The 25,967-nt window shown below is 40.2% G+C and overlaps 1 protein-coding gene across 1 annotated transcript; it reads left to right on the plus strand.

Annotated features, from left to right (window-relative positions):
• The first annotated feature begins 293 nt into the window (after positions 1-293).
• ISOC1 (isochorismatase domain containing 1) lies at positions 294-24,568 on the plus strand. Its single transcript, XM_077138324.1, has 5 exons — positions 294-617; positions 11,337-11,456; positions 11,556-11,759; positions 14,936-15,052; positions 19,381-24,568. Exons 1-5 carry the CDS (start codon positions 309-311, stop codon positions 19,525-19,527), a joined length of 897 nt encoding a protein of 298 aa, XP_076994439.1. The 5' UTR covers positions 294-308; the 3' UTR covers positions 19,528-24,568.
• Positions 24,569-25,967: the final 1,399 nt, after the last annotated feature.

Raw genomic sequence — 25,967 nt, forward strand, 5'->3', positions numbered from 1 at the left:
CCGCGGCCCCGCGCGCGCTCCCTCACCGAGGCCTCCCCGCGCGCTCCTTCACCCGCGCCCCCGCGCGCGCTCCCTCACCAAGGCCTCCCCGCGCGCACCCCCACCGCAGCTTCCCCGCCCGCCAGTCCGCCGCGGCCCTGCCTCTGCGGGGGCGGGAGTGAGGCGCGCGCGCCCGGGCCTCGAGGACCCGCCTCCCCGCCTTCCGGAGCCGGCGGCGGGCCGTAGGGCGGGCGGGGAGGCGGGGCCGCGGCGGGCGGCCGAGGGTGCGCGCCTCGGCGGCTTCGGAGCTCGCAGACGCTCGGGGGAACATGGCGGCGGCGGAGCCCTCGGTGCCGGCGCTCCCCAACAGCGGCGGCGTGGGCGCGGGGGCGTCGTCGGGCTCGGTCCCGGTCCTCTTCTGCTTTTCAGTTTTCGCGCGGCCCTCGTCGGTGCCTCACGGCGCGGGCTACGAGCTGCTCATCCAGAAGTTCCTGAGTCTCTACGGCGACCAGATCGACATGCACCGCAAATTCGTCGTGCAACTCTTCGCGGAGGAATGGGGCCAGTACGTGGACCTGCCCAAGGGCTTCGCGGTGAGCGAGCGCTGCAAGGTGCGCCTCGTGCCGCTGCAGATCCAGGTGGGTCCCGCGCCGGGGCCGGGCGCCCCGCTGCTCCTCCGAGTCCCCGGGCGTCCCCGCCTCCGCCGCGCTCCTCAGGTGCCCCGGGCGCGCCTCGCCGGGGCTGAAAGAGCGCGCGGCTCTGGGCTCTCCCAGCCTCGGGGCTGGCCCGGGAAGGCGGCTGCCGGAGGGTGACGGTCCCCCGCGGAGCCCCGCCGACGCCGGGGCGTGGACCTCCCTGCTGGCCGCGGCGCCCGCGGTCACCCCCCGACTGAGGTCTCGAGCCTCCCGCCGCCCCTTTGTGTGCAGGGGTGGTAGATGCTGGCAGATGAGGCAGAAAGAGGGTGAGGAGTGTTGACCTTGGGGTCTGTTTCCCGGAGTTATTAACCCCTTGTGAAAGCACAAACTTTTCCAAGTCGGACCCTTTTCTTGGCCTCCCAGGTTCTCAGGTCCTTGGGCTCGATCCTTCCCCAACCGCCAGTGAAATAATTTGCCGAATCTGTTGATTACTTGTGTAGCCTTCATTGAAAAAGTCATTGACTCCAGGACTGTGAAACCGAACTTAAGCATGATTTCCTGGTATCATACTGGCCGAGAAAGTAGTTACGCCTGAGGATTAGTTAATGGTTTTATTTTACTTGAAGGCTGGGCTCTAGCTCCCTCTGTCCTGTTGCGCTGCGAGGAATCCCTGGGGTATTTATATTTTTGAGAGGAAATAACATAAGGTATAATTTGGGTACGACACCAGCAACGATTTTTCTATTTCTTTACCAGAGCAACTGATGAGCCGTTTCTCCGGAAGAAAATGTGGGGTTCAGGGTCGGAAGGGATTTTAACATCCAAGTGTCAGGTTTCTGAGGATTATTTCCTAGTTTTTTTGTTTGTTTGTTTGTTTTTGTTCAGATATATACTGCAGAATTGTTTGTCTCTCCTATCACCCAGCATCCAGGCCAGAAGCATCCAGCTAACCTGGATGAAGTTCCTGTGCTCAGAGGACAAAAGCAGTGCTGTTTGCCGGTCACCCTGGGAAGCCTAAGGGGAGGTAGAATGACCTCTGACACCCCAGAATTTGTCCTGCTGTCCACATGGAGAATTGCGGTTTTTAGTGCTCACCTCTCTCCATTATTTGTCCTCAATAATTTTTAGGGCCGACACCTCTGCAGCCTGCCTTTGTCAGTCTATGTAGATTGTCCCCAAATGCCCAAAGAGTTGGATGCATCTTTGACTAATCCACTTAAAAAGAGGTGGCAAGCTCTCCTTAAGATTTGGACTTTGAAGCATTTCCTGTTATGGTTGAAAGGGAGGCTGCGAGCTGTGTTCCAGATTTGCATCTACCCCTGCTGCTGGGGCAGGTGTTTTTTTTTTTTTTAAAGATAGAATTTTTCTTTTGAAATTTTCATTTTAAGGCAGTAGGTTGTAGGCCTTGGTCCAATAACTCTTTAGTTGAACATTGTGGAAGTCAATAATGTAAACATAGGTCTAAAATATCTTGTACATTTTCAAAAAAGGCATTATATAGTTCAGGTCACTTGTTGCTTTTGAAATATTTTGCTTGGTATCGGAAACAATGTATAGTTAATTTTTGTAGTGGTATTTAAAACAATAATAGTTAAATAGTAGTAGCATTAATCTCTTCCATCCTTCCAAAACTGTAATTGTTTTCCCAGTAAATATTCTAGGTATTTGTATAACACTTTATATAGTTCAGGGTATTTAAAAATATTTTCCTTTTATATTGTCTCATTTTGGTAATCATTAATACTTTGACTTTTTTCAGCCAAATTCCTCACCCAGCTTAGAAATAACATTGTAACTGAGAAGTTAGGATTTAAAAGATGATTATGAGTACTGAATCATTATATAGATATTTCTTTTTGCTTTCTGGGGTATGTTGGAGTAGACAGGGAAATACCTGACATCTTTGAATTGTGACCTAGCTGCCTTGATCTCTGATAATGACTGTGTGGCCTTTAGCTTCTGCCTCTGTGATTGTAAAAATCTTGTGACTAACCTTCATTTGTACCCAGTTATCATGTTTTTCAACTTCAGAGTCTTGTGATCACTAAAGGCAGTCCCTAATGTTTATTAGCGAAAGGTCTTAGGTCAGCCCAGAACTAACCTGCCCCAGGCCCAAAGTTACCCTCATAACTAAGACTGGATCTCACCAGGTGAGCCCACTGACATGCGCAGTAGCTTAGACTTTTAACCTATAAGGCATGTTCTGTGCCTAAGCATGTACTCAGTTTGCACATGCTCGATAATCAGATCACCTCTAATTATAGCATCTAGAACCATTGTGCTCATTATCCTAAAACCTGCCTGTCTTTTGATGCTATAAAATTTTCAGAATGACTGCTGTTAACAGAGAGAGAGTTCTGGGCAATCGGGCATCTGATCTGCTTTGTGCCTAGCAGTAAACGTCTCTCTCTGAAACCCTGGTCTCTCAGGAATTGGGCATTGAGTGCATCGGACAAGAATCCACCACCTTTGTCCAGTAACAGTGTGGAGTCAGGCCTGGTCTGATTCAAATAAGATTAAGAAGGGAAAGGTATTTCTTAACAAGCCGCTATGTTTTTGGGAAGCCCAGCTAGAGACGCGGACAGTTTATAGCCAGAAGAGACCATGGCGTTCATTCCACCACCTCTTGAATGGCAGCTGCGTGGCACGGTGAATGCTGACATGTATAAAACCCAATTTTTTTCATCTAATAATCTAATTATAACTTTGTCATTTTGCAGAAGAGAAGAGCATAGAGGTAGAGTGATTAGGAGATTGCCCAAGGTTATAGGGCCATGTAGGTACAGCTAGCAAAACATTTGGAGGTCCTCCCAGCAGACCATAGCATTTATGTTTTCTTTTTCTGCTTTATGAGAATATCAGGCAGTATGGAAAACAAGTCACAAAATTGTGCTTGTAGCGTCATTTATCTTGATTCTGTTCATTGTTCTTCGGAATAAATAATTGTCTCTTAGGAAGACTTGACGGCCCAACGGTGAGGCAGGAAAAGAGTGCAGATTTGACCACAGTAATCTGCTGCATAGATTGTCTGTCCAGACAGGTCTGGAGCCTGCAGCCAGTCCATAAATACATATGGACTTTATTCTTAACATGCATTGGGGGCTGTTTGCTTTAATGCTTGTTTGACTGCTATTTCTAGGGACCTTGTAAGACACAGTGGCTGCTGTGCCACGCTGTCTGCACCTGTGGGCGGTTAGTGGTATGGTGGGGAAGGATCTTTAAGTCCCATTGTCAGTGATTAGGGCGTGGTAACTTCTCAGTGTCTTCTGCTAAATATTCTGTCAAAGTGATTGAATGTCTCCTGCCAGCTCAGGTGGCTGAAGACCGAGGTCGTGTTTCATACATGGTTTATGTGTCTGCTGCTTGATCAGAATGCTTGAAGTCTGATGAATTTTGAGACACAGGGGAAGGAATGTAAATGAGAGAATTATATCTGTTGGGAATTAAGTCATTCTTTATGGCTTACAAGTTTTAATTTTTAAAAGATTTCCTAAGTAACTAATGGAAACATTTAATAGGAAACCAATGTAAATTTGATATCTGGTGTGTTTTCCAGCCTTTCACAGGGAAGGCAGAGTCCAAGTAGAAGAGAAGAAGGAAATGCACACAGTGAGAAGGTTGTCAGTGGGGGAATTACAGTGAGAAGGATGTCAGTGGGGGAATTTTACTTCTGTATAGAGGAGGAAAGTCTTTGGCAGCTGCTTGTGGACAGGAGATGGAGGCTTCCCTGGGTGGGTTATTTTCACCTTTTCCTAAGGTGGCCAACTGGAGAAAGAGTCAACTCCAGCCTTCCTTTTTCTGGGAGGTTTATTTATGTATTTAATTTAATAGAGACATGGATCTCTTATAGCTAGGAGAGACCATAGAATCCCTGGTGGGAAGGAAGGAATTAGGAATTGGACAGAAAGAGGAAGGAATCTGTTCTTCCTTTGGCCTGCTAGTTTGAAGTTGGTGATTTTTTTATTGTGGGACCTTTACTGCAAGGGCCTGGTAGGACGACTTGATAGATCCCTCAGGGGTCTGTCTTAGGGGAGGGGCAGAGCCTGGGGCACTGGGAGGAGACAGAGCCCTCCTGCCTTTGTGGTATCGTTTCCTCTTCATGGGTTTGATGGGTGTCCATGCCACTTTTAATTTACCATTCCAGATGATTATTGCCCAAAGTATTATATGCTTTTCTCCCCTTGTGAAAACAATAGAGGCTACCTGTAAAAAAAAACAAACAAAATTAAAAGCTGTGTTTGAGAGTGAGAGATGTGATCTGCATTTGGAAATTTTTTTCTTTCATTTCTTTAACCAAAGGGAATTCTAATTACTTCCTTACGTGAATTCAGATGTCCCTGTGCTCCTGGCCTCTATCCACATGCACTTTTGCCCCAGTCTGAGGTACAGTCTTAAGAGATCGCTCCGCCCTCAGCCCTGAGGTGGATGGAGACATCTGACCTTTGGGGAGTTAGAGAACCATACTTTAACTGGTAAGGTAGAGTTGGACTATGCTGGTGACATCCAAGTCAGATGACAGGAGGTGCGTATGTTGGGAAAATAAGAACGGAATAAATACGCTTGTAGCCTAAATTAAAAAGCCCCAAATTTGTTTTTGCCAGGAACAAATCATGTAATGCTAAGTCTTTTGGTGACATCTGGAAATCTACTTTATGAATCATTTTTAAATTCTTCAGACTGGATTAACATAGCAAGTTAGGTAATGTTAGTATTTCTCTATATAAACATTTCTTAAGGGGTCTTCTTAGTAGATGGTATTTTATCCATATTAGAGAGTACGTTTTTAAATATGTGTTCAGCTTTCATGTGTAATGAGTGTGTAATATTTCACGTATGACAAATATCACCATAGTGGAAATGAGAAATCAGGATTTAAGGGATGGTTTTCATTAGTAAATCGTTATGTAAAAATTCCTCTTTTTGCTTTCTGAAATGCTGGAGTAGACAGGGAAATACCTGAGATCTCTGAATTGTGGTCCAGCTGCCTTGATATCTGAAATAACTGAAAAGCCCTTATCCTGTGCCTTTGTGACAGTAAGAGCTGGTCATTCTCTTGTAAAGCAAAGGCCTGATGCTAATGAGGTCGGCCATTGACTCCTTCTTCCTTTTGGTTTGCACCTTTACTACTGCAGGGATGGCTCTGTCTCCCCTCCTTTCAACTGCTGCTCTCCTGTTGAAATAATAATGATAACACTTGTCTCCTTTTCTGCTTTAAACTTAGCTGTCCCAAATGACCTCATCTCCCCTTGCTAAAATCCTTAAAAACTTTGAACCCCCTAAACTCGGGGAGACAGATTTTGGGCTGTTAGGCTGTGTGCTCTACTGCTAACACATGTAGTAATAAACTTTTTCTCGGGCAGAAGAATCCACGGCCTTTGTCCGGTAACAATAGCTTAATACAGTTATTGTTAGATATCTGTGTAGCTTGTTTATTCCTTGAATTAATACTGTGAGGTTGATACTTTTTTCCTTGCTCTTTTACAGATGAGGAAACAGTAGTTTGGAGATGTAAAATGATTTACCCAAGTTCATCTCATTGGAAATACTGAAATTGAGTTTGGGACTTAGATTCTAACGTCCCCCAAGCTGTGCTCTGTAGGGATCCTTACATCACAGTGCTTGGTTTTGTGTGAGCCGGTGCTGGAGCGAGGCTTCCTATAGCTGTGCTAATCAGATTTTCTTGGAAACATTTCAGAATAAAGCATTGATATACCAGATTCCCTTCCAGTCTGTGTTCCCAGCAGATTATGTCTGTTTTGGAACTACTGGAAGTTTGAAAGCAAATCAGATTTACAATTCCAAACTCTTCATCATCACTAAAGATACACAGATTACTCACCATGCATTGCTTTTATGGGGTGGAATATTACCAGTGCACAGCCAGCTAGCCCAAATGGCCTGTCCTGCGTGACCAAGAGGGATCAGGCAAGGTGGAGCAGGGTCCCTGCAGCTCCAGCATTCAGAGAGCACACGTAATGGCAAGGGAGGAGATAAGTACTGAACTGATAATGCTAATAATGGAGCTTGGGGTGAAAACAAGTCTTGAGTATGAAACCTGAGGTCAAGTCTTGAGTATGAAACCTGAGGTCAAATCCCAGCTATGGTAATTCATAAGAAAACAGACAAAAAATTTATACATGAATTTGGCCTTTTGAATTCCTCATTGAGGAAGCCGTTGGGCTGTGATCTATTTTTTAGATTTACAAATGTGTATTTGATTTATATACTGTTTTTGTGTGTATGCATATGTGGGAATGTACATCAATATATTGGTATATGCATACACATGTATTTATGAGATTTCTTCATGCCTTGTAAATATGCTGTGGTCTGTAATTGCAATTTTACTTGTGATGGTATTTGAGCAAGTTCACATTTAACTTACTGTGAAAGGATTGGATATCTTGCAATTGAAACATGCTTGACTATTGGCAATGTTTTTAGTTATCCACAAAATTTTGTTATAAGAGAACTTAAGGACTCAAAGTAAAAAGCCTCTGAATGATAGTGTTACTATATAATTTTTTTTTTTTTTTTGCATGGGCAGGCACTGGGAACCAAACCCAGTCTCTTTCTTGGCAGGCAAGAACTCTGCCACTGAGCCACCTTTGTCTTATTACTATATAGTTTTACCAAGAGCATATTGGAATTCGTGTGACTTCAGGGAGGGGAGTGGTTGGACATGGTTAGAGTTTTTTGGTTTGTTTTTGGTATCCAAAAAGCTTTCTGTTTTGGGGAATGGAGTTGTTTAAAAGGTACTCTTTTCTGTCTTAACCACCATGATACCATTGGGAAGCCATTTTGTTTTTTTAACTTAAATAAACTTTTAAAATTTAGAATAGTTTTAGATTTACAGCAGAGTCGCAAAGATACTCCTTATTTATTTTCCGGTGTTGTTAACATCATACATTTCTATGTTACATTTGTCACATCTGTGGAATCCTTGCTATTACTATGGTACATCACTGTTAAACTGCACGCTTTATTTGGATTTCACTCGTCGTTCCCAAATTCCCTTTTTCTGTTCCAGAGTCCACTCAAGAATCCCATACCTTTGCATTAGTCTGGGCTCTGACCATGTCAGAGTCCTTCTTTGATTTTGATGACCTTGGCAGTTTTGAGGCATACCAGTCATTTTGGTAGAGGAATCCTCAGTTTTGGTTAGTCTGATGTTTTTCTCCTAGTTAGACTGGGGTTATGGGATTTTGAGAGGAAGTGGGTGGAGGTCATTGTCGTCTCATCCTGTTGGGTACATGCTGTCAATGTGTCATCGTCGTTGTCGGTAACCTGGCTGCCGTGTGTTGGTCAGGTTTCTCTACTGCAAAGGTGCTTGTTCCCACCCGCCCCCTTTCTATGCTCCTCGGCTTTTAGTCAGCAGGGGAGAGTATGTATTTAAGATGGGGAATTTTTAACTAACTAGGCTGTCACCAGGCATCTCTGCTTTCCACTGTGTTATCTGTGGTTTCCTTCTTTATTTGTTGAAAGTATATAAATGCAGGATACCTAACAGCTGACATGCAGGAGCCCCAGGAGACACCACATTTTTCTCAATATTCAAGATTTCTGGGTAGATAAGGACTTACTCCTTTAAATATCCCAACTTAAACATATTTTGACTATTTTATATCATAGTCCATCTGAAATGTGATATAATTTAACATTTTGTTAATGAGAGTGCTAGACTGGTGATATTCTCCCAATCTTTAAGTTGTACATGGCTTCTTAACCTTCACTAGAGGCCTAGACGGTAGAGTTGAGTTTTGGTCCACCTTTTATTGTATTTTGAATATTTTCTCTGCCAGCTCTCATTTCTTGTGCTGTTGTTAGTTTGCCTGCCTCTAGCTGTTTGCTTTCTGATTTGCTGGCCATAACGTTCTGTGGATTTAGCCAACCCAACTTGCTAGAAACATAATCAGTCAATAGAGTCCAAGATAAGCTCTGTGCGCTAGAGCTGTAAGCAGGTACGAACCATAAGCATATCAGTTCATGGCTTCTGACACACTTCCCCAAGTGTGCAGGGCCTGGCTTTCACCTGTTGTGAACAATGAGATTGGCTGAGTTGCATTACTATAATTTCAGACAGGCCAGTCGTAGGCAAAATGCTTTAAAACAGTGTGCTCTAAACATATTATGGGCAACTAAGAACCAGTGCTTCAAAAAAATTTTTTTTGCATATATTGTTTTGCTTTTCAGCTTTGTGTTTTGTTTGTTTTTAAATTCTTTTTATTTTTATTAGAGAAGTTGTGAGTTTAAAGAACAATGATGCATAAAATATAGGATTCCTATATACACTCCACCATCAGCTCTGGTATAGAGTATTTTTTACAAATGGTGGTAACATCTTTTTATGGTTGTACTTTTAATTAAAAAGTGCTTCAAATTGATAAAATATAGATATTTGAGTCTTTTGTGTCAGCTTTAATGTCTAGTAAGAATTTAAAATACATAGCCATAAATGGTGATTAGTTCTGAGGATAATACCCCAGAGATACAAAGGTACTGAATTTTATGTCTCCTTGAATAAATGAGTTTTATTCCTGAGTTGGTTTTCCTAGCAATCCTCGTGTATAGGCATCATGCTTACTGCTTTTGAAAATGACTAACAGGCATAATACTTGCATTAAAGCATTAGGTAAGGAAACAGCCAGAGATGATTACAGATGGCTCTTACATTCTTCCATGAACTTGGTGTTGGCTTCCCCATGGTTCATCGGTATGTGTCTATAGATTCTGTACCAGAGGGACATTAAACGTGCTTGTCAGGGTCCTTTGGAACAGGACATAGAAAAAACGAAATGCGAGCCTGTTAGAACAGTCTTATCATTATAAAGAGAACATTTCTTTCAGTTGTTCGGTTGAGTCATGTAGCTGTGCCTTGAGCGTACGCCATCTTGCTTAACATCCAGAGAACAGGTTCAGGCAGGTAGCAGAGCCACCACCAAGTATTTTATATATATATATATTTTATTGAGAAATCTTCACACACATACATTCCATCCATGGTGTGCAATCAGTGGCTCACAGTATTATCACCTAGTAGTTTATTCATTCATCACCATGATCATTTTTTTAGAACATTTGCATCACTCCAGAAAAATAAAAGAAAAAAAGAAAAACTCATACATGCCATACCTGTTACCCCTCTCATTGACCACTAGTGTTTCCATCTACCCAATTTATTTTACCCTTTGTCCCCCGTATTATCTATTAATTTTTTATCCATATTTTCTTACTCGTCTGTTCATTCCTGGGATAAAAGCTTGAGACACAAGGTGTTCCCACTTTCCACAGTCACATTGTACAATTTCTATCTTTATACAATTGTCTTCAAGAATCAAGGCTACTGGAACACAGCTCAACAGTTTCAGGTACTTCCCTCCCACCACTCCAATGCACCATACACTAAAAAGGGGTAGTTATATAGTGCATAAGAATAAACTCCAGAATAACCTCTCAATTCTGAAATCTCTCAGCCACTGACACTTTGTTTAATCTCATTTCTCTCTTCCCATTTTTGGTCAATAAAACTTTTTCCTCCAGAGGAATATGAACAATTATTATTTGTGGGTGTTTTTAAGGACAGCAAAAGAGGATATTGGAAAAGGCAGTTGAGAGGTGACTAGTAAGAGTAGTGGCATCGATTCATTCGGGACCAGAACACATCCTTTACCGAGCTTCCTGCAATTTGAGACTGCTGAAAGAAAGTGCCACAGTCTTTAGAATCCAGGGACCTTACGTTCTTGTATGTGACGATGGTTTTCTATTTGGTGGGTTTATATTGGGCCCAAATATTTAGAGTAAACCAACTACCACATTAATAGGAAGTTTGGAAATCCAGTATCCAATTTTCATCTCAATTCATTGACTTTCCTGATTGTGACAAATATGTTTTAAGAATGCACTCATCAAACTTAAGTCTTTTTCTCCCCACAGCACAGAGCAGTTCTTTTAAAAGTGGTAATGTGTGCTTGGCAGCATTTCGTTGTTTTGAACTCTAAAAGTAATGCTTGAGAATAACAATTTACTCTTTTCTCTTTATGAGGCCAATAATTCTGGATTTATTCTAGATTAGTTTCTGCCTGTTATTTAATTTTTATGTTCCATAGTCTGCCATAGATTATTTTAAATTTGACTCTTTGTACTTAACAAGCCTCTGCAGCTTTGAAGTCAAGCTTTTTATTACTGTAATTTTTTCTGATTTTAAAAGTAATATATGCTTTTTAAATAACTTAAAATTTTTTTAAAATAACTTTTGGAAAATATAAAGTAAAAAGAAAAAATTGCCAACAATCCTACTACCTGTTAAGATTTCCATCTATTTGCTTCTACTTTTTTACTTACATTTTTACAGAATTGAAATATTATTGAACTATGCTTTCTCCTTTGATGTTACAAATTCTTTGAAAACATGTGTACATATGTTGTTTAATTGGCGAAAAATGTTTTGTCACATGAGTGTATTAAAATTTGTGAAACCATTTTTGTTTTGTTGTTGGCCTTTGGTTTATTTCTGATTTTTCACTCTTAAGCAGTTCAGGGAACACATCCTTGTGGGTAATTTTTTTCCCTTATAATTCAGGTAATTTCTTTCAGAGAAACGTTGTAGAAATTAACTTACTGGGTCATGTAGTTGAAACATTTTTCTTTCTTTATTGACCTGTGCTGAAAATAAATGTCACTGTATAACAGGTGCTAACTCTTTCTTTTTTTCTTTTTCCTCAGCTCACCACCCTGGGAAATCTTACACCTTCAAGCACTGTGTTTTTCTGCTGTGATATGCAAGAAAGGTTCAGACCAGCCATCAAGTATTTTGGGGATATTATTAGTGTGGGACAAAGATTGGTATGTCTGTATATTTTTTGTTTGCTCGTGTACGATATGCATTCGTGTACATTCACATGTGTAGATGTCTAATTGTTGCCCTGTTTGGTATTTTTGCAGTTACAAGGAGCCCGGATTTTAGGAATTCCAGTTATTGTAACAGAGCAGTACCCTAAAGGTCTGGGAAGCACTGTTCAAGAAATTGATTTAACTGGTGTAAAGCTGGTACTTCCAAAGACCAAATTTTCAATGGTATTACCAGAAGTAGAAGCGGCATTAGCTGAGACTCCTGGAGTCAGGAGTGTGGTATTATTCGGAGTAGAAGTAAGTACTTGTCATGTGTTACACGTGATATTATTGATTGAAAACTTAATATATTTCCAGAATGTAGAAATGTGTATAGAATACCATTTAGTTATAAAATGTTGATTATTTGTGAGGTAAACAATGTATAGCACTTAACTCATTAAAACCACATAACAGACCTATAATCGAAGTATTTTCTCCCCATTTTATGGTTGAGAAAAGTTGAAGCATAGAAATTCTGTATGACTTGTCCAAGATCATACAGTTGGTAAGAGATAAAGCTGCGTGTGAATCCAGGCTGATTGATTCTCAGGCCTGTATTTTTTATTTCATTTGAAATAGTTCATGCAAGCCTTATGTGTCGTGTTAATTGGTGAGACACATGACTTTAAAAAGTCCTCTAAATCATCTTCCTCTTCAGTACGGTACTATTACTTATAATCCCAATAATGAACTACCATTCTCTATCCATTCTCGAACATTTACGTTTAACTTCATTAACAGTTCTGTACATGCTAGGTAACTGCTATCCCTTCTCTAGCTTCTGTTTATCTCTACGTCCCCTATATTCTAAGACTCTGAGTTTACATTTTCTTGATGGTTCAGATTGGTGAAGTCATACAATGAGTGTCCTTTTGTGTCTGGCTTACTTCACTCAGCATTATGTTCTCAAGGCTTATCCATCTTGTCATGTGCTTCAGGACCTCATTCCTTCTTACTGCTGCATAATATTCCATTGCATGTGTAGACAACATTTTGTTAGTCCACTCATCTGTTGGTAGACCCATGGATTGTTTCTATCTTTTGGCGATTATGAATAATGCTGCTGTGAACATCAAGTGCAAATGTCTCTTCATCACTGCTTTCAGCTCTTCTAGGTTTATACCAAGTAGCAGAATTGCCTGGTCATAGGGCAATTCAATGTTTCGTTTTCTGTGGACTTGCCAAACTATTTTCCACAGCGGCTTTTCCACTAGTAGTAAATAAGTGTTCCAGTTTCTCCACATCATCTTCAACTTTTGTAGCTTTCTGTTTGTTTAATAGCAGCCATTCTTACAGGTGTGAGATAATATCTTGTGGTTTTGATTTGCATTTTCTGGTAGCTAATCAAGATGAACATCTTTGTATGTGCTTTTTAGCCATTTCTATTTCTTCTTTGGAAAAATCTATTCAGATCTTTAGCCTATTTTATGATTGGGTTGTTTGCCCTTTTGGTGTTAAGTTGTAGGATTTCTTTATATATACTGGATATCAATCCTTTATCAGTTATGTGGTTTCCAAATATTCTCTCCCACTGAGTTGGCTGCCTTATCATCTTTTTGACAGAGTCCTTTGAAACACAGTGTCCAGTCTTGAGAAGTTACCATTTATATTTTGTGCTTTGGGTGTAAGGTCTAAAAAGCTACCTCCTATCACTAGGTCTTGAAGGTGTTTCCCTATATTTTCTTCTGGGGGTTTTGTGGTACTGGCTCTTATATTTCACTCTTTGATCTGCTTTGAGTTCATTTTTGTATAGGGTGTGAGGTAGGGATCATCTTTCATCCTTTCTGGATGTGGATTTCCAGTTCTCCCAGCCCCATTTATTGAAGAGACTGTTTTGTCCCAGATCAGTGGATTTGGGGGCCTTGCCAAAAATCAATTGACCATAGATCGGAGGGTCTTCTTCCTAACTCTTCAGCTCTGTTCCATTGATCAGTATGTTTATCTTTGTGCCAATACCATGCTGCTTTGACCATTGTGGCTTTATAATTAACTCAGGGATTGTAAGTCCTCCTATTTTTTTTTTTAGGATGTTTTTGGTTAATCGAAGGGCCTGTATTTTTAATCACTACTTTCAGAACATATTTTCACCATAGATGTTACTTTTATTTCTGTTTTGTGATTTTTTGTTTTACTCTATAATTCTGTGCTAGAAAACTTTAGTAATCATGTAGTTAATTGCTTTTTAAATTTGAGTCATGTACAGACCTTTTTAAAAAAACATCCTTTTGGATTCCTAATGTTGATTTAAATTGACTTTGTGTTGATTTTTTGAACATTTACAAACAGAATCTTGGTATTTCATCATAGCTTTTAGACAATTATTAACAAAACTATAAAACCCATGAAATCAAATAACATTAATGGGTGGTGCAACGGTGGCCCAGTGGCAGAATTCTCACCTGCCATGCTGGAGACCTGGGTTTGATTCCCGGAGCCTGCCCATGCCCAAAAAATAAATAAATAAATAAAATAACATTAATTTAATGTCTATGTTTTTTGGTAGATTTTGTAGCAATAGGTTTTAATAATAGAAAGATGTAGTCTCAGATTTATATATACATTAGGTATTTTTGTATTCTAACTTCATAATTGCAGAGGAATCTGGTTTATTTAAATATGTTATACCAAATACTGTTGCTTTTACACTTTTTTTGCTTGTTCATCATAATTAGAACTCATGTATAATCAGTATTATATTTGAGCAGTCTTCCAATGCTATTTTTAATGAGGTATCAGTTGATAGTTCTCCAGAGCCCTTTTGTCATGTGAAGATAAGTTTGGTAGTATGGCATTATTGGTTGTATAATCTGGTTATCATTGGAGCTTGTTTTTACTCCATATTCTCTGCTCATGTGTTATAAGTTAGCGCTTGCAAAGATGGAATCTGTATAATACATTTGCTGATGATGTAACAGGGTTTTTTTTTTTTTTTTTGCATATGTCACAAGTTATTTTTAGTTTGGTCTATCTCTACTCACGGGTCCCTTGGAATGACTCAGTTTTCCCACTGCTTGCTCAGTATACAGTACTGCAAAATCATTGTTTGTGCTAGGCACTTGGCATAAATACAGACATAAACATGGCTGCAAGTGGTCCCCAGACTGGTTGGTAGCTGTCCTCTCTATGAAGGTCATCCAGATGATGCAGATGAAAATCTTTAAAAACAAATTCACAGAGCTTTATGAATGTGTTCAAAGTTCCTAATATGAGAAACATTGATGTAGTCCAATTCCTCCTTTTACGAAGGAGTAAACCAATGCCAGAGATGCTGGTTTATGTTCAAGATCGTCTTGTTAATTAGATGCAAAACTTGCTCTAAAACAAGGCCTTTAGGCTTATGACGCTTTTTCTGCTTTAGCGTGTTATGGTACATCTGTGAAGTGCTCTAAGTTTAGCACATTAGTACATGGGATTCTTTGCTTTCCTACTAGACTCATGTGTGCATCCAACAAACTGCGCTGGAGCTGGTTGGCCGAGGCATCGAGGTACATATTGTTGCTGATGCCACTTCGTCGAGAAGCATGATGGACAGGATGTTTGCTCTTGAGGTAATTGTACTGTATTAAAATATGTCATGTCAAAATTTTCCAATAAATTTGAAGATTTTTTGAATACTTAAGAGTAATGGACGTTTATCGCTTAATTTGAGCGTGGTCTGTCAGTGTCAGACTCGTTGATTTCCCGAGACTCGACTGTGTGTTGATTGACCTTTAAGGTTTCACCACCATATCCTGTTTTATATCTTTTATACTCCTTAGATTTGTAGTAAAGCCAAAAGCTCATTTTTTGTCCTTTTTTGTTACTTCTCTATAGTTTTATAGCAAATTAAAATATTCAGAGAGGTTTAGTCCTAGCTGTTTCAGGATTTGCAAATTAAAAACAGCCCAATTCAGCCAAGTGCTAGCCGAAAACTAGGACATATTGGGCCTAAACTTGGTTCAACCTTAAATTAGTTTTCTCAGACTTGAATTTCTGGGGATGGGAGCTGTGTCGCTGGCTGTGGACACCACTCACAGTGTTTTGTGGCTCTCTGGCAGTAGCGAATCAGGATATTCTAGAGTTAGGGACTCAACAGTTCTTCGTCATCATCACATAAAAGCAATCTTACTTAAGCATTCCCTGTTCCAAGGTTGGTGAAGAGAAGACTCCCATATAATCCTTTGGCACATTCACTCCATATGAAATAGAGTGCTCTATTTAATTGTTGAGTTCTCTGATCTAATTTTATCAAGAACGGGAAATACAGATTATTTATTTTGAGACCCTTCAGTGTTTGATGGACAGATTGGCTTACGAACTGCTTTCTCTGTGGAATTGATGAATCACCTCTTTAGCTTAAATTGTTCATTACGGGTGGTAAAGTAGAGCAGCTCAGAAAAGGTAATGAACAGTCAGGAAAGACAGGTCAGCAAGGCCAGTGGAGGAAGGCTGATTCAGATGCAGGTGGGTGCCTGCAGCAGCAGGTGTCATAAGGGTCTGGTGGGCTACCCCTTCTCTGTCACCGCTAATGCAGGGAGTACATTTTGGGGATCACAGGTGGAAATAGTTTATTTATTTTGTTCATCTGTTTTCAAGTGCATCTGAACTATTGGTTTCTCTCCAGTAGTTACATAGTGGGTAAAATATTGCTTGTTCCAGTTTCAGCAAAGATCTTTAAACCAGTTATTTATCCTTGGTAGCCTTTGCAAATTTCCTCGGATACTGTGAGTTTAAACACTTCATTGTCAAGTCCTCACCACCTCAGCACACAGCTCTTTATGCCTTTGGATAAGCTTTATTATGATGCTGAGTTGAGACCTTGAAGAGTTTCCAAGGAAGTAAAAAGCTACAAACAATACAAGTAACAAAACGAAGCAAAAACCTTCCTTGCTTGTAAAGAGATTTCAAGGATGTCTCCTTACATACGTTTCTTAGACCTGTCCTTATTATGACTTTTATCACAGGAAATTTTGATGGTTGCCCATTCTGTCTCCCAGGACACTCAATAAAAACATGGTTCGCTATTTACCGTGTGATCCTAATTCTTTGAGAGGTTGCCTGTAATACCAGCGATTAGGAGCCCTGATAGTGAGGTAATTGGATGCGTCTGAATGCAGGTTCTGGCATTCCATAAATGTATAAGTTATTTAACACCTATGTATCAGATTATTCATTGGTGTAATGGAAATAATAATAGCAAATACATTATAGAACTTTTGTGAGGATTAAAAGTCATAACTTAGTACAGTGCTTGATGCAGTAAATAAGTGGTAAACACTCAAATGTTAGCCTCTACATTTATTTTTATTACTATTTTTACCGGGATCTAGAGTTAAACTTTTAAGGTTGAAAAGGCAAAAAATGGTGATGGGGAAGCTTGACACATTGACATATTTCAATGTTTCACTCTTGGTCTTACTTTGATAGGGATATGATATAGTTGGGCCTTAGATAACTGGGAGAAATGTCATTTTCTCTTTTATTGTGTGACTGTGAAAGTTAAATAGCAACATGGCCATCTCCCTTTCCTCTCTATTCCTTGGGACACAATTCTACATAAGATAATTCCTGAGACTAGCCGTTTTGCCTGTTAAGATTACTAAATTGATAGGATTTATAGCTACCATTATTGAAATCTGTGCCAGGGTTATGTATGTGGTATGTGCTTTATTCAACGGATGTGTTTTGAGTATCTGCCGTGTTCAGGCATAGCTTGTTTCAACTGATAATTATAGGGTAAGTGCAGAATCAAATAGAATAAAACCCTCTCTAGAACTTGATGTCCTTGTACTTCTGGGGAGTTTTTAGTGTTGCTTGGAGATCTGATAGGTTGAGTTTTGTCCCCCCTTGAGGCTGTCAGGATTTTGTGGTCTTGCATTTTTTGGTTTGGGTGTCAGAGCAACCAACCTTTCTTTTCTTTCTGGCCTAGTTGGACTGGTTTTGCAAGGATAAGGGAAGAACTTTGAAAATCTATTAAGACATGCATCTGTGTACATTAAACAGCTGGGGTTTTAATTGCCCCTTTTTAAACCTAGAAAGAAAATGAACTTGGGGCCAGCATTGTAGGTACCCATAGCTCAGAGAGGTGGGCAGGAATCTGCCTTGTATTTCTGGGAGAATGTGCTCTGCTGTTTCTCAGAGACCCTGCAGGCTGGGGAGGCAACAAGCCTGATCTCAGAAGTGCTGCATATGCTGAGTCTTGCCTTCCCCTGATGCAGTTTCTTGGCTATATTATTTTAAAACTCAAACAGTATTGGCCACATTCCATTCTTGAAACTAACTAATATTGTGTAGGTTTTATTTTGCAAAAACGTATTTCTGTGAGGAGGTTCCGAGCTGAGTGGCGAGTGCCGCAGTGTACCGAGGCCGGACGTCCCTGAGGACTGTTGACCAGGCTCTGGTCAGGAGAGCCCCAGGGAGAGCACTGGGCATTTCGGGACGGCTTCTTCCTGGTTCACTAAATTTCTTCCTCAGACCTGGCTCACTAAGGAACTAGAAAAATGATTGAGAACTGACCTTTGTTTGCACTTTAGAGTTTACAAAGCACTTCTGAAGACATTGAAAGTGTGTGATTCAGATTCACACTGAATCATTGGAAGTCCATTGATTGAACAGTGGGCAGGTAATTGTTTCCAACCACCTCATCTTCCCTGGCTCTTACAGTAGCTACGTCTTGGGATAACAGTTTGCATGCTTTTCCCCAGAGCTCCTGAAGAAGGCTAGTGCAGAGAATGTGTGTCTAATTTCTACTATAGAATTCTCTTCTCTTTTTCTTTCCCCTCTCTCCCCACTGCTTCTTCCCCCCTCTCCCTTCTTACCTTCTCTCCCTCTTTCCTTCTACCCCTTTCTCTTCCTTCCCCTGTCTTCTCCCCTTGAGAGTTCTGTCTTTGGTTGTTTATTATGATTCCGTTGGAAGAATTTGGCAAGGACATTCTTTGGTTGATCAGTGAAACTTTACAGCTTTCAATTTTATACTCTGGTTTAGTAATTCTAAAAAATTTATCATGGTGTAGTTCCTGGTAGTTCAGTTATTAACAGGGGGCACATTTTTAAACACAAGGCTCTTTTTTTCTTTCTTATCACTAATCATTTCTAGACAGAGAAACTCTTACTTATGGGAAGGAGGTGCATGCTGTCTTGGGGGCAGACAAAAAAAATTGAGAATCATTGTTTTAATTCCTCCAGTAATTTTGATGCAATTAAAACCATATCAAATTGGATAATAAAATAAAAATCAGTAGAAATATTGTAAACAATTGCTGTTATAGCCATGACCTAGCTAATGGAGCGTTATACGTAATCTCCTTCCCCATTAAAAAAGTAACTATTAAGTGCCAAGCATGAAAGCACTGGCATCATAAATATGATCTCATTTAAACTGCTAGGAGCGTCTGATGTGGAAGAAAGCATCTTTTTATCTGAATAACAGAAATAGAAATTGAAAAGTTTAATAAATAAGTAAATAGTGGCCCTTCGTTGAGTCAGTGAATGAGTGAGAGGCAATGCTCACATCTGCAAGTAGTGTTTAGGACATAGCAATTAGAATTGTTGAAATATTCACTCATGAGATCCTGGTCCACCCCCTTCCTTTCCCTCTTACCTCTCCGTTTTAGCCTTGCTTGCTGTCCTCTCCCTGGCACAAGTAAGTCACGGTAACGGCCTGTTTCCTTTTACTCATGTCGAGTCCATTCTGCTGATGTTGAGAATTATCATAATGGGTTTGTATGGTGGCTTGTGTTGAGCCACGTCACCACCACCGAAATCGGTGGTGCAGATAGGGAGTGTGTTTTTCGTAGGTGTGCTAATTACAGTGCCTGCATGTACCTTTATTGTTACAAGGTAGGGTTCTTTCTTGTGTCGTGTTCTGACTCGCCTTTACGTCTGCCTTTTCCTGTAGCGTCTCGCCCGGACTGGGATCATAGTCACCACGAGCGAGGCTGTCCTGCTGCAGCTGGTGGCTGACAAAGACCACCCGAAATTCAAGGAAGTGCAGAACCTCATCAAGGCGAGTGCTCCAGAATCCGGTTTGCTTTCCAAAGTATAGGACGTTCCAAGGACTGCTCTGTTTCTCACCACCAGGAAGGACAGGACCCTAAGCCAGACAGGCTCTTGTCTCTACTAGAACTAAATTATTAAGTACAAAATCAGCTCCTCTGTGTCTCTTAGTAAAACAACCAGCTAAACCATTCGGGTACCAGCATTTAGTCACAAACGTCCAAGGCTTCAGGTGCTGCTTACCTTCTGTTTTGTTTGTGCTTTTATTTATTTCCGAAAATTACAATGGAGGTGCCTGTCTCGCTGCCACTGTGTACCCCAGTCCTAACTTCCCAAAGTGCACACTTGTGACGTTTTCTTAATTATGTGCTTGGAAGAAAAAAAATGTACCCATAATGGTTTGGCGCTCTTCTTATATTATTACTAAGATGTATGTATAATGTTAACGTGGATTCAGTGCTTTCACTTTATAGGTTGATTGAAATAGGATTGCTGTATGAGAAATTAACAACAGGACTCTGATTATACCTCGTTTCTTCACGGTGTTACTGACTTACTGAGTTGCATTGTTCTAACCTAACCAAATCACGTTGAATAATTATATCTCTTGATTATGCTAATTTTCTTGTTCTAGTCACTGTTACTAATTCTTTGTTGAAGTTCTCTTCTTTGGTTAAATCTTTTACATAGAAAGACTCATTGGGTCATTGCTTGTTTTAATTTTATAAATGAATGGAATATAATTAGTGAAGGGCTGTTTAACATTTTTGAAGTGTGACTTTAGCTGAATATTTCAACCATCTTGAATATATCTTATAGATTTCACATTTTCTAGTAAAATGGTGGTAGAGGACTGGATAAAACGTAGTTTACAATGTCCATATTCTACTTTATATTTTCTCTATCCACTCTCCAAATATTATTGTTAATGCCAAAGCCATCAGTGATTTGGTATTAGTAATTTTGTAGTCATTGATACCCCGAAGTACATTTGTTATTTTCACTAAATACTTATTAGAGGGTTTTTAAACTTTTTTTTCAAAATATTATGTAAAATATGGAACATTGCTGTCTTTTATATTAAAGTAATTAAAGAAAATGTATTACGTGAATGAAATTATTTTATCCCCCACAAGATGGCTCTATGAGTATTATTCCAGGAATTCTAATATTTATTTGAAGGCAATAACATTTTGACATTCAAAGGGAAATCCTTTGCAGTTTGGGGAAGGGGAATGGATTTATTTGAAGTACTTCATTATTTATGAGTAGTAAAAATGTTTGTTTCTTTGGTCAGTTGGTAGCAAGTAACAACCTAGAGTTTGTGTGTGTGTAAATTTTTTTCAGCAAATCTGAATGTCAAAAAGTGTCAAGATTTTTACACGTTTTGAAATAGTTTTAAATAAATATAGTCTAGTACTTCTCTCACTTGAATATGAATGCAGAGCCCCTGGTGATCTTGTTAAAATGCTGATTCTGGTTCAGGTCTGGGTGTAGCCTGAGATACTACATTTCCAGCAAAGCGCCAGTGGTCACAATGTTACCCAGAGGAGACCACTCTCTGATTAGCAAGGATTTAACCAACAGAATACGGTTTTCCTTAACTGTATCCAAACCCTTCGTGTCTTGAGGAAATACCGCTGTAGTAAAGCCTTTCCCAAGCTGAAAACAATTCTGCAATCTGGGGTTACTACTCTATTGCTGCCATATCAAGTTACCGCAAACTCCGTTTAAATGCAGATTTATCTTATAGTTCTGTTGGTCAAAAGTCTGGCATGGGTACAGTGGGTTAAAATCAAGTTGTTGACTTAACTGCATTCCTTTCTGGAGGCTCTAGGGGAGAATCTGTTTCCTTGCTCTTCCCAGATTCCAGAGTGCCCCCTATTCCTCTGTTTTGTAACCAGCAAAGGTGGGTCTGGTTCTTTCCAGGTCACATCTGTGGCCCCTTCTGCCTCCTGCTTCTTCCTTTGAGAGCTCATTTGATTACATTGGGTCCCCCCAGATAATCCAGGCTGAATTGTTTAAAGTCAGGTGATTAACAGCCTTAATTCCATTTTACCATGTAACAGCACGTTCATTGGTGGCTCTGGGGATTAGGATGTGGGCATCTTCGGGGGCGGGACGGATACCACAGACCCCATGACATGAGTTAATAGTTTCATTTGTCATTTGACATATTTCCTTCTTCCGCATTACATCATAAGTTCCTTGAAAGCAGGGCCTGTGCATTATTTATACTCATTTTGAAAACCTACTAAGTTTTAAACACTGTGCTATGTGCTGAGGATAAAAAGATGCCCCTAGGAAACTTATGGCCTGGCACAAAATCATATTTTATAACCTCAGTAAATGTCAGTTAAACTGTGTCAAAAGTTTAGAAATATTAAATTATGATATTAAGATTCAGAATAATATATTGTGAATTTTACCTCCTTTTTGGTAGACCATGCCAAGCAAGGTGACACAGCCCTGTCATTACAGGAAAACTGAATTGATTTTAATACATTAGGCCTTGAAGCATTGGAAGCGTGTATAATCTTGCAGGATAATGAAATTCTTTTAAATGATGTAAATAAAGAACTTGAGAACATAATCAAAAGAAGAGCCTAATGGGCTGTTGAATTGCTAATGGGGAAAGGAGCAGTATTAAAAAGGTTTATTTATTGAAATGCTCAAACATCTGCAGGAAGTTATCTAAAATTAAAAGTGATAAGAGAAATAACTTATTTCAAAAAGGAAACCAAATACCTTCTTCTAGCCAGTAAAGAATAGCATTTCTATATGTAGGTGGAATATTTTTCCTTTTAAAAGTTGTTATTTAGGTTAATATGACATTAGAGCTGGGTGGAACTCTAAAGATCATAATCTCAAAGGTTCATGGCCAACTATAAAATTCTAAACTGGTTTTATTTTACAGATGGAGCTAGTGAGGTCCAGAGATAAATGACTTTTCCTAAGGTACCCAAGTATTTAAAGGTACAGCAGGATGAGAACTCATGTTACTTAACTCCTTGTGCTGCATTTTCTTATGTTAATTGATAATTGAAGAACAAGAACAACCATTAAACGTGTAGAAAAGGGTACCTTGTACAATCCATAAAACACTGTACTGTGATTAGAAAAGCTAAGGGGTATGATTCCTAAGTGCTAATAATGCTTTCCCTCACCTCAACCTTCAATCTAGTCTTATTTCTTCGCCAAAGCACATTTCTTTCTTTAAATCACATTTCCTAAATAATTTGGTAAAATAGCTAATATTATGAAAAATATTTTCATTTTCAGTTGACTAGAAATAAATTTTCCAACATCATTAAACTGATTCATACTTCCTGAGTCCTCCATGTAGTATTATTATTTACTGTTCTGATTAAAAAGATTCAAAAAGCCATTAGCCTACCATACATTGACTGCTTGGAAATGATTAAAATGAATCTTTGAAATAATTGAAATTGGCTTAGAACTATTTCCATTTTGCTTTTCTTTTAAGTTGTTCATACATTTTACTTACTGTGCTTGAACCACAGACCATCTTATCAAGAAAGTATTACTAAAAAACCCTTTAATTTTAGATGAAAATAAAATCCAAAATGGTGGTAGTTTTAGTTCGCAAAGGCTGCTGAAAGCAGATAACCATAAAGTGGGTTGGCTTTTAACAATGGGAATTTATTAGCTTACAGTCTGAGTGCATGAAAATGTCCAAATCAAGGCATTGCCAGGTGATTCTTTACGAAGACCAGCTTTCAATGACCCTTGACGCTGCCACGTGGCAGCCTCTACTGGCCTCTCTCCCCCTCCTCTTCCAGGTTTTTTTGCTTTCAGCTTCTGGCTTCTGTGGCTTTCTCTCTGTTGGTCTGAATTTCATTCTACTATGAAGGATCCCAGTAGAAGCATTAAGACTCATCCTAAATGAGGTGGGTCACACCTAAACTGAAAAGCCTTATCAAAAGAGACCCTACTTCTAATGGGTTCACACCCTCAGAAATGGATTAACTTTAGTAACATGCTTTTCTGGGGTGCATCCAGTTTCAAACCATCACTTCAAGTAAACACCATCAGCTCCTCCTGAAGGCAGTATAATGCTGATTTACTTGCTGCAGTAGGCAGAATTTCCCAATGGCTCCCAAGATTCTAACAGACCGTTTAGTTAGGCAATCAAATGCTAATCTAGGTATAGCTGTGAAGGGGCTTTTCAGGAATAATTAAGATCTCAAGTCAGTCCTTTAAATAGGAAATCACCCTTAAAAGGCCTGGTGAAATGTCTGTTTCCTGGTGAGAGTGGTTTGACTTGAGGAAGTGTTCACTGCTGACTTAGAACATGGAGGGAACCACGAGGTAAAGAATGTGGGTGGCCTCTAGGGACTGAAAGGAGCTCCCACCCAACCCCTAGCAAGGGAGTGGAGACCGTGGTTGGGCCAGCAACCTGAAGAAGCTTGGAAGGGGATTGTTCCCCAGAGCCTCCAAGGGAAGTGCAGCCCAGCCAGTACCTTGATTTCAGACTCTAAAGACCCTGGGCCGAAAACCCAGCCATTCTGTGCTCAGACTTCTGCTAAATGGAACTGTGAGCTAATAAGTTTGCATGGTTTTAAGCCTATAAATTTGTGATCATTTGTTTTGCAACAATACACCTGTTTTTTTTTTTTTTTAATTTACAATCACGTTTACTTGGAGACAGGTATCTTATTAAATTCAAAAAAAGTTTGGCAGGTATTATAAGCATATCGGTGTTTGTAATAAAATTAAACAGTGAAATAAAATAAAAGGATTGGTTTTGAAATTAGATAATCTGTGTTAACAAACTGGGTTTCCTCATTATTCATTTTAAAATTTTAAGAGCATAATGGGCCTGTGCATTTAAGAAATGATTAAGTAGTATAAAACTGAACTCTGAAAAGGATGTTTCCTACCTCTTTTGCCTCCTTATCCCCATTCCTCCTTCCTAGGAAATCAGTGCATAACTTTAGAATTTTTTTCTGGATGACAGGAAAAAGACGGAGGAATGTCTGTTGCCCAGTTAGAGCAGAGGAAACCTCTGCAAAACCACAGAAAGAGCACAGAGAAGCCAGGAGACCAGGAGAGGTGTCCACATAAAGGTATTCAAGAGGCTGTTGTGGCGATGGGTGCAGTCCGCCTGTCAGCTGCCCTCCCCACACCCGGCACAGCCACAGCATAAATGGCACAGCTGTCCACCCCTCGTCCCAAGCCCAGAGGCGGGTTTCTCTGCCTTTACCTGGGGGTGGGGGATCAGTCCTGTAAAGAACTTTCAAGGGCCTTTATTCTGCATACTGCAGATGATAATTGAGGTCTGCCTAAAGTTGCAGGTTCCCAAAGCCTCTCATCGTTGGCTTCCAGGTCTGGCTTGGTTGGTTGGACCTTTCATGACCTTCTTTTATTTCTCAAACCCTGGATTAAAGGGGGAATGTTAACCGCAGGAAGTGTGGCTCCATGACGAGAGAGAAGAGAAACCTCCTTCTCCCTTAAAGAGGAGTATAATATCTCAGGTGTGCAAAATGGAACTTTTGTATAAGTGGACTTTACTCTCTAGTCCTTCATTTCTACAGGTGGTGGAAAGGTTAGGTAAACCGTCATTTCAGGATTTTTCTTTGGAAAATACTTTGTTAGTTCATAAACTTATTTGCTTGGTGTTTTTGTTTTCTAAAGCTACTGGAATGCAGTATACCAGAAATGGGTTGGCCTTTACAATGGGGATTTATTAACTTAGAAGTGTACAGTTCTAAGGCTATGAAAATGTCCCCAAGTTAAGGCATCAGTAGGACGATACCTTCTCTGAAGGAAGGCTGCCGGTATCTGGGACACCTCTGTCACTGGGAAAGGCACATAGTCGTTCTTTCCCAGGTTCCTTGTTTCAGCTTCTGGCTTTAGTGGCCTCTTCTCTCAGCTTCTGTGGGTGTGCTATTGTCTCAGATCTCAGGGCTTTATCCTTTTTAAACAATTTTTTTATTTTTTATTTTTTGGGGGCTTTATCCTTTTATAGAGGACTCCAGTGAGTGGGTTAAGATCCCACCTCCCTTGAATGAAGTGGGCCACGTCTCCGTTGAAACAACCTAATCAAAAGGTTCCACCTACAGCAGGTCTGTGGCCACAACAATGGATTAGAAGCTCATGCATGGCCTTTTCCGGGGTAGCTTCAGACTACCACTACCTGGTCTCCCTTTTCCCTGAGCTGTCTGGTCTGCATGGTTCTCTGGTTATAAATCCTGTCTGTATGCCCTTCGGTCTCTAGTGTCTTCTTCACAGCTCACCCTGCCCCTTCTTATCCTAGCCACAAAGCCTTCCTAGACCTTACCCTGAGCTTTTCAAACATAGGGGCCTGGGCAGATTTGGAATCACCCGAACTGCCCCGGAACTGAGGGAAGTGAGGGGGCACGGAGGGGATGTGACATGTAGGGAATAGTGTTCTGGGTTCTGCTCAGCTGTGTCCTTGAAGGTACCCCAGTGAGACTGGAGGCTTTTCCTTACTGAAGCTCCCCT

The sequence above is a fragment of the Tamandua tetradactyla genome, chromosome 20 (genome assembly GCF_023851605.1).
Source record: "Tamandua tetradactyla isolate mTamTet1 chromosome 20, mTamTet1.pri, whole genome shotgun sequence".
Classification (NCBI taxonomy): domain Eukaryota; kingdom Metazoa; phylum Chordata; class Mammalia; order Pilosa; family Myrmecophagidae; genus Tamandua; species Tamandua tetradactyla.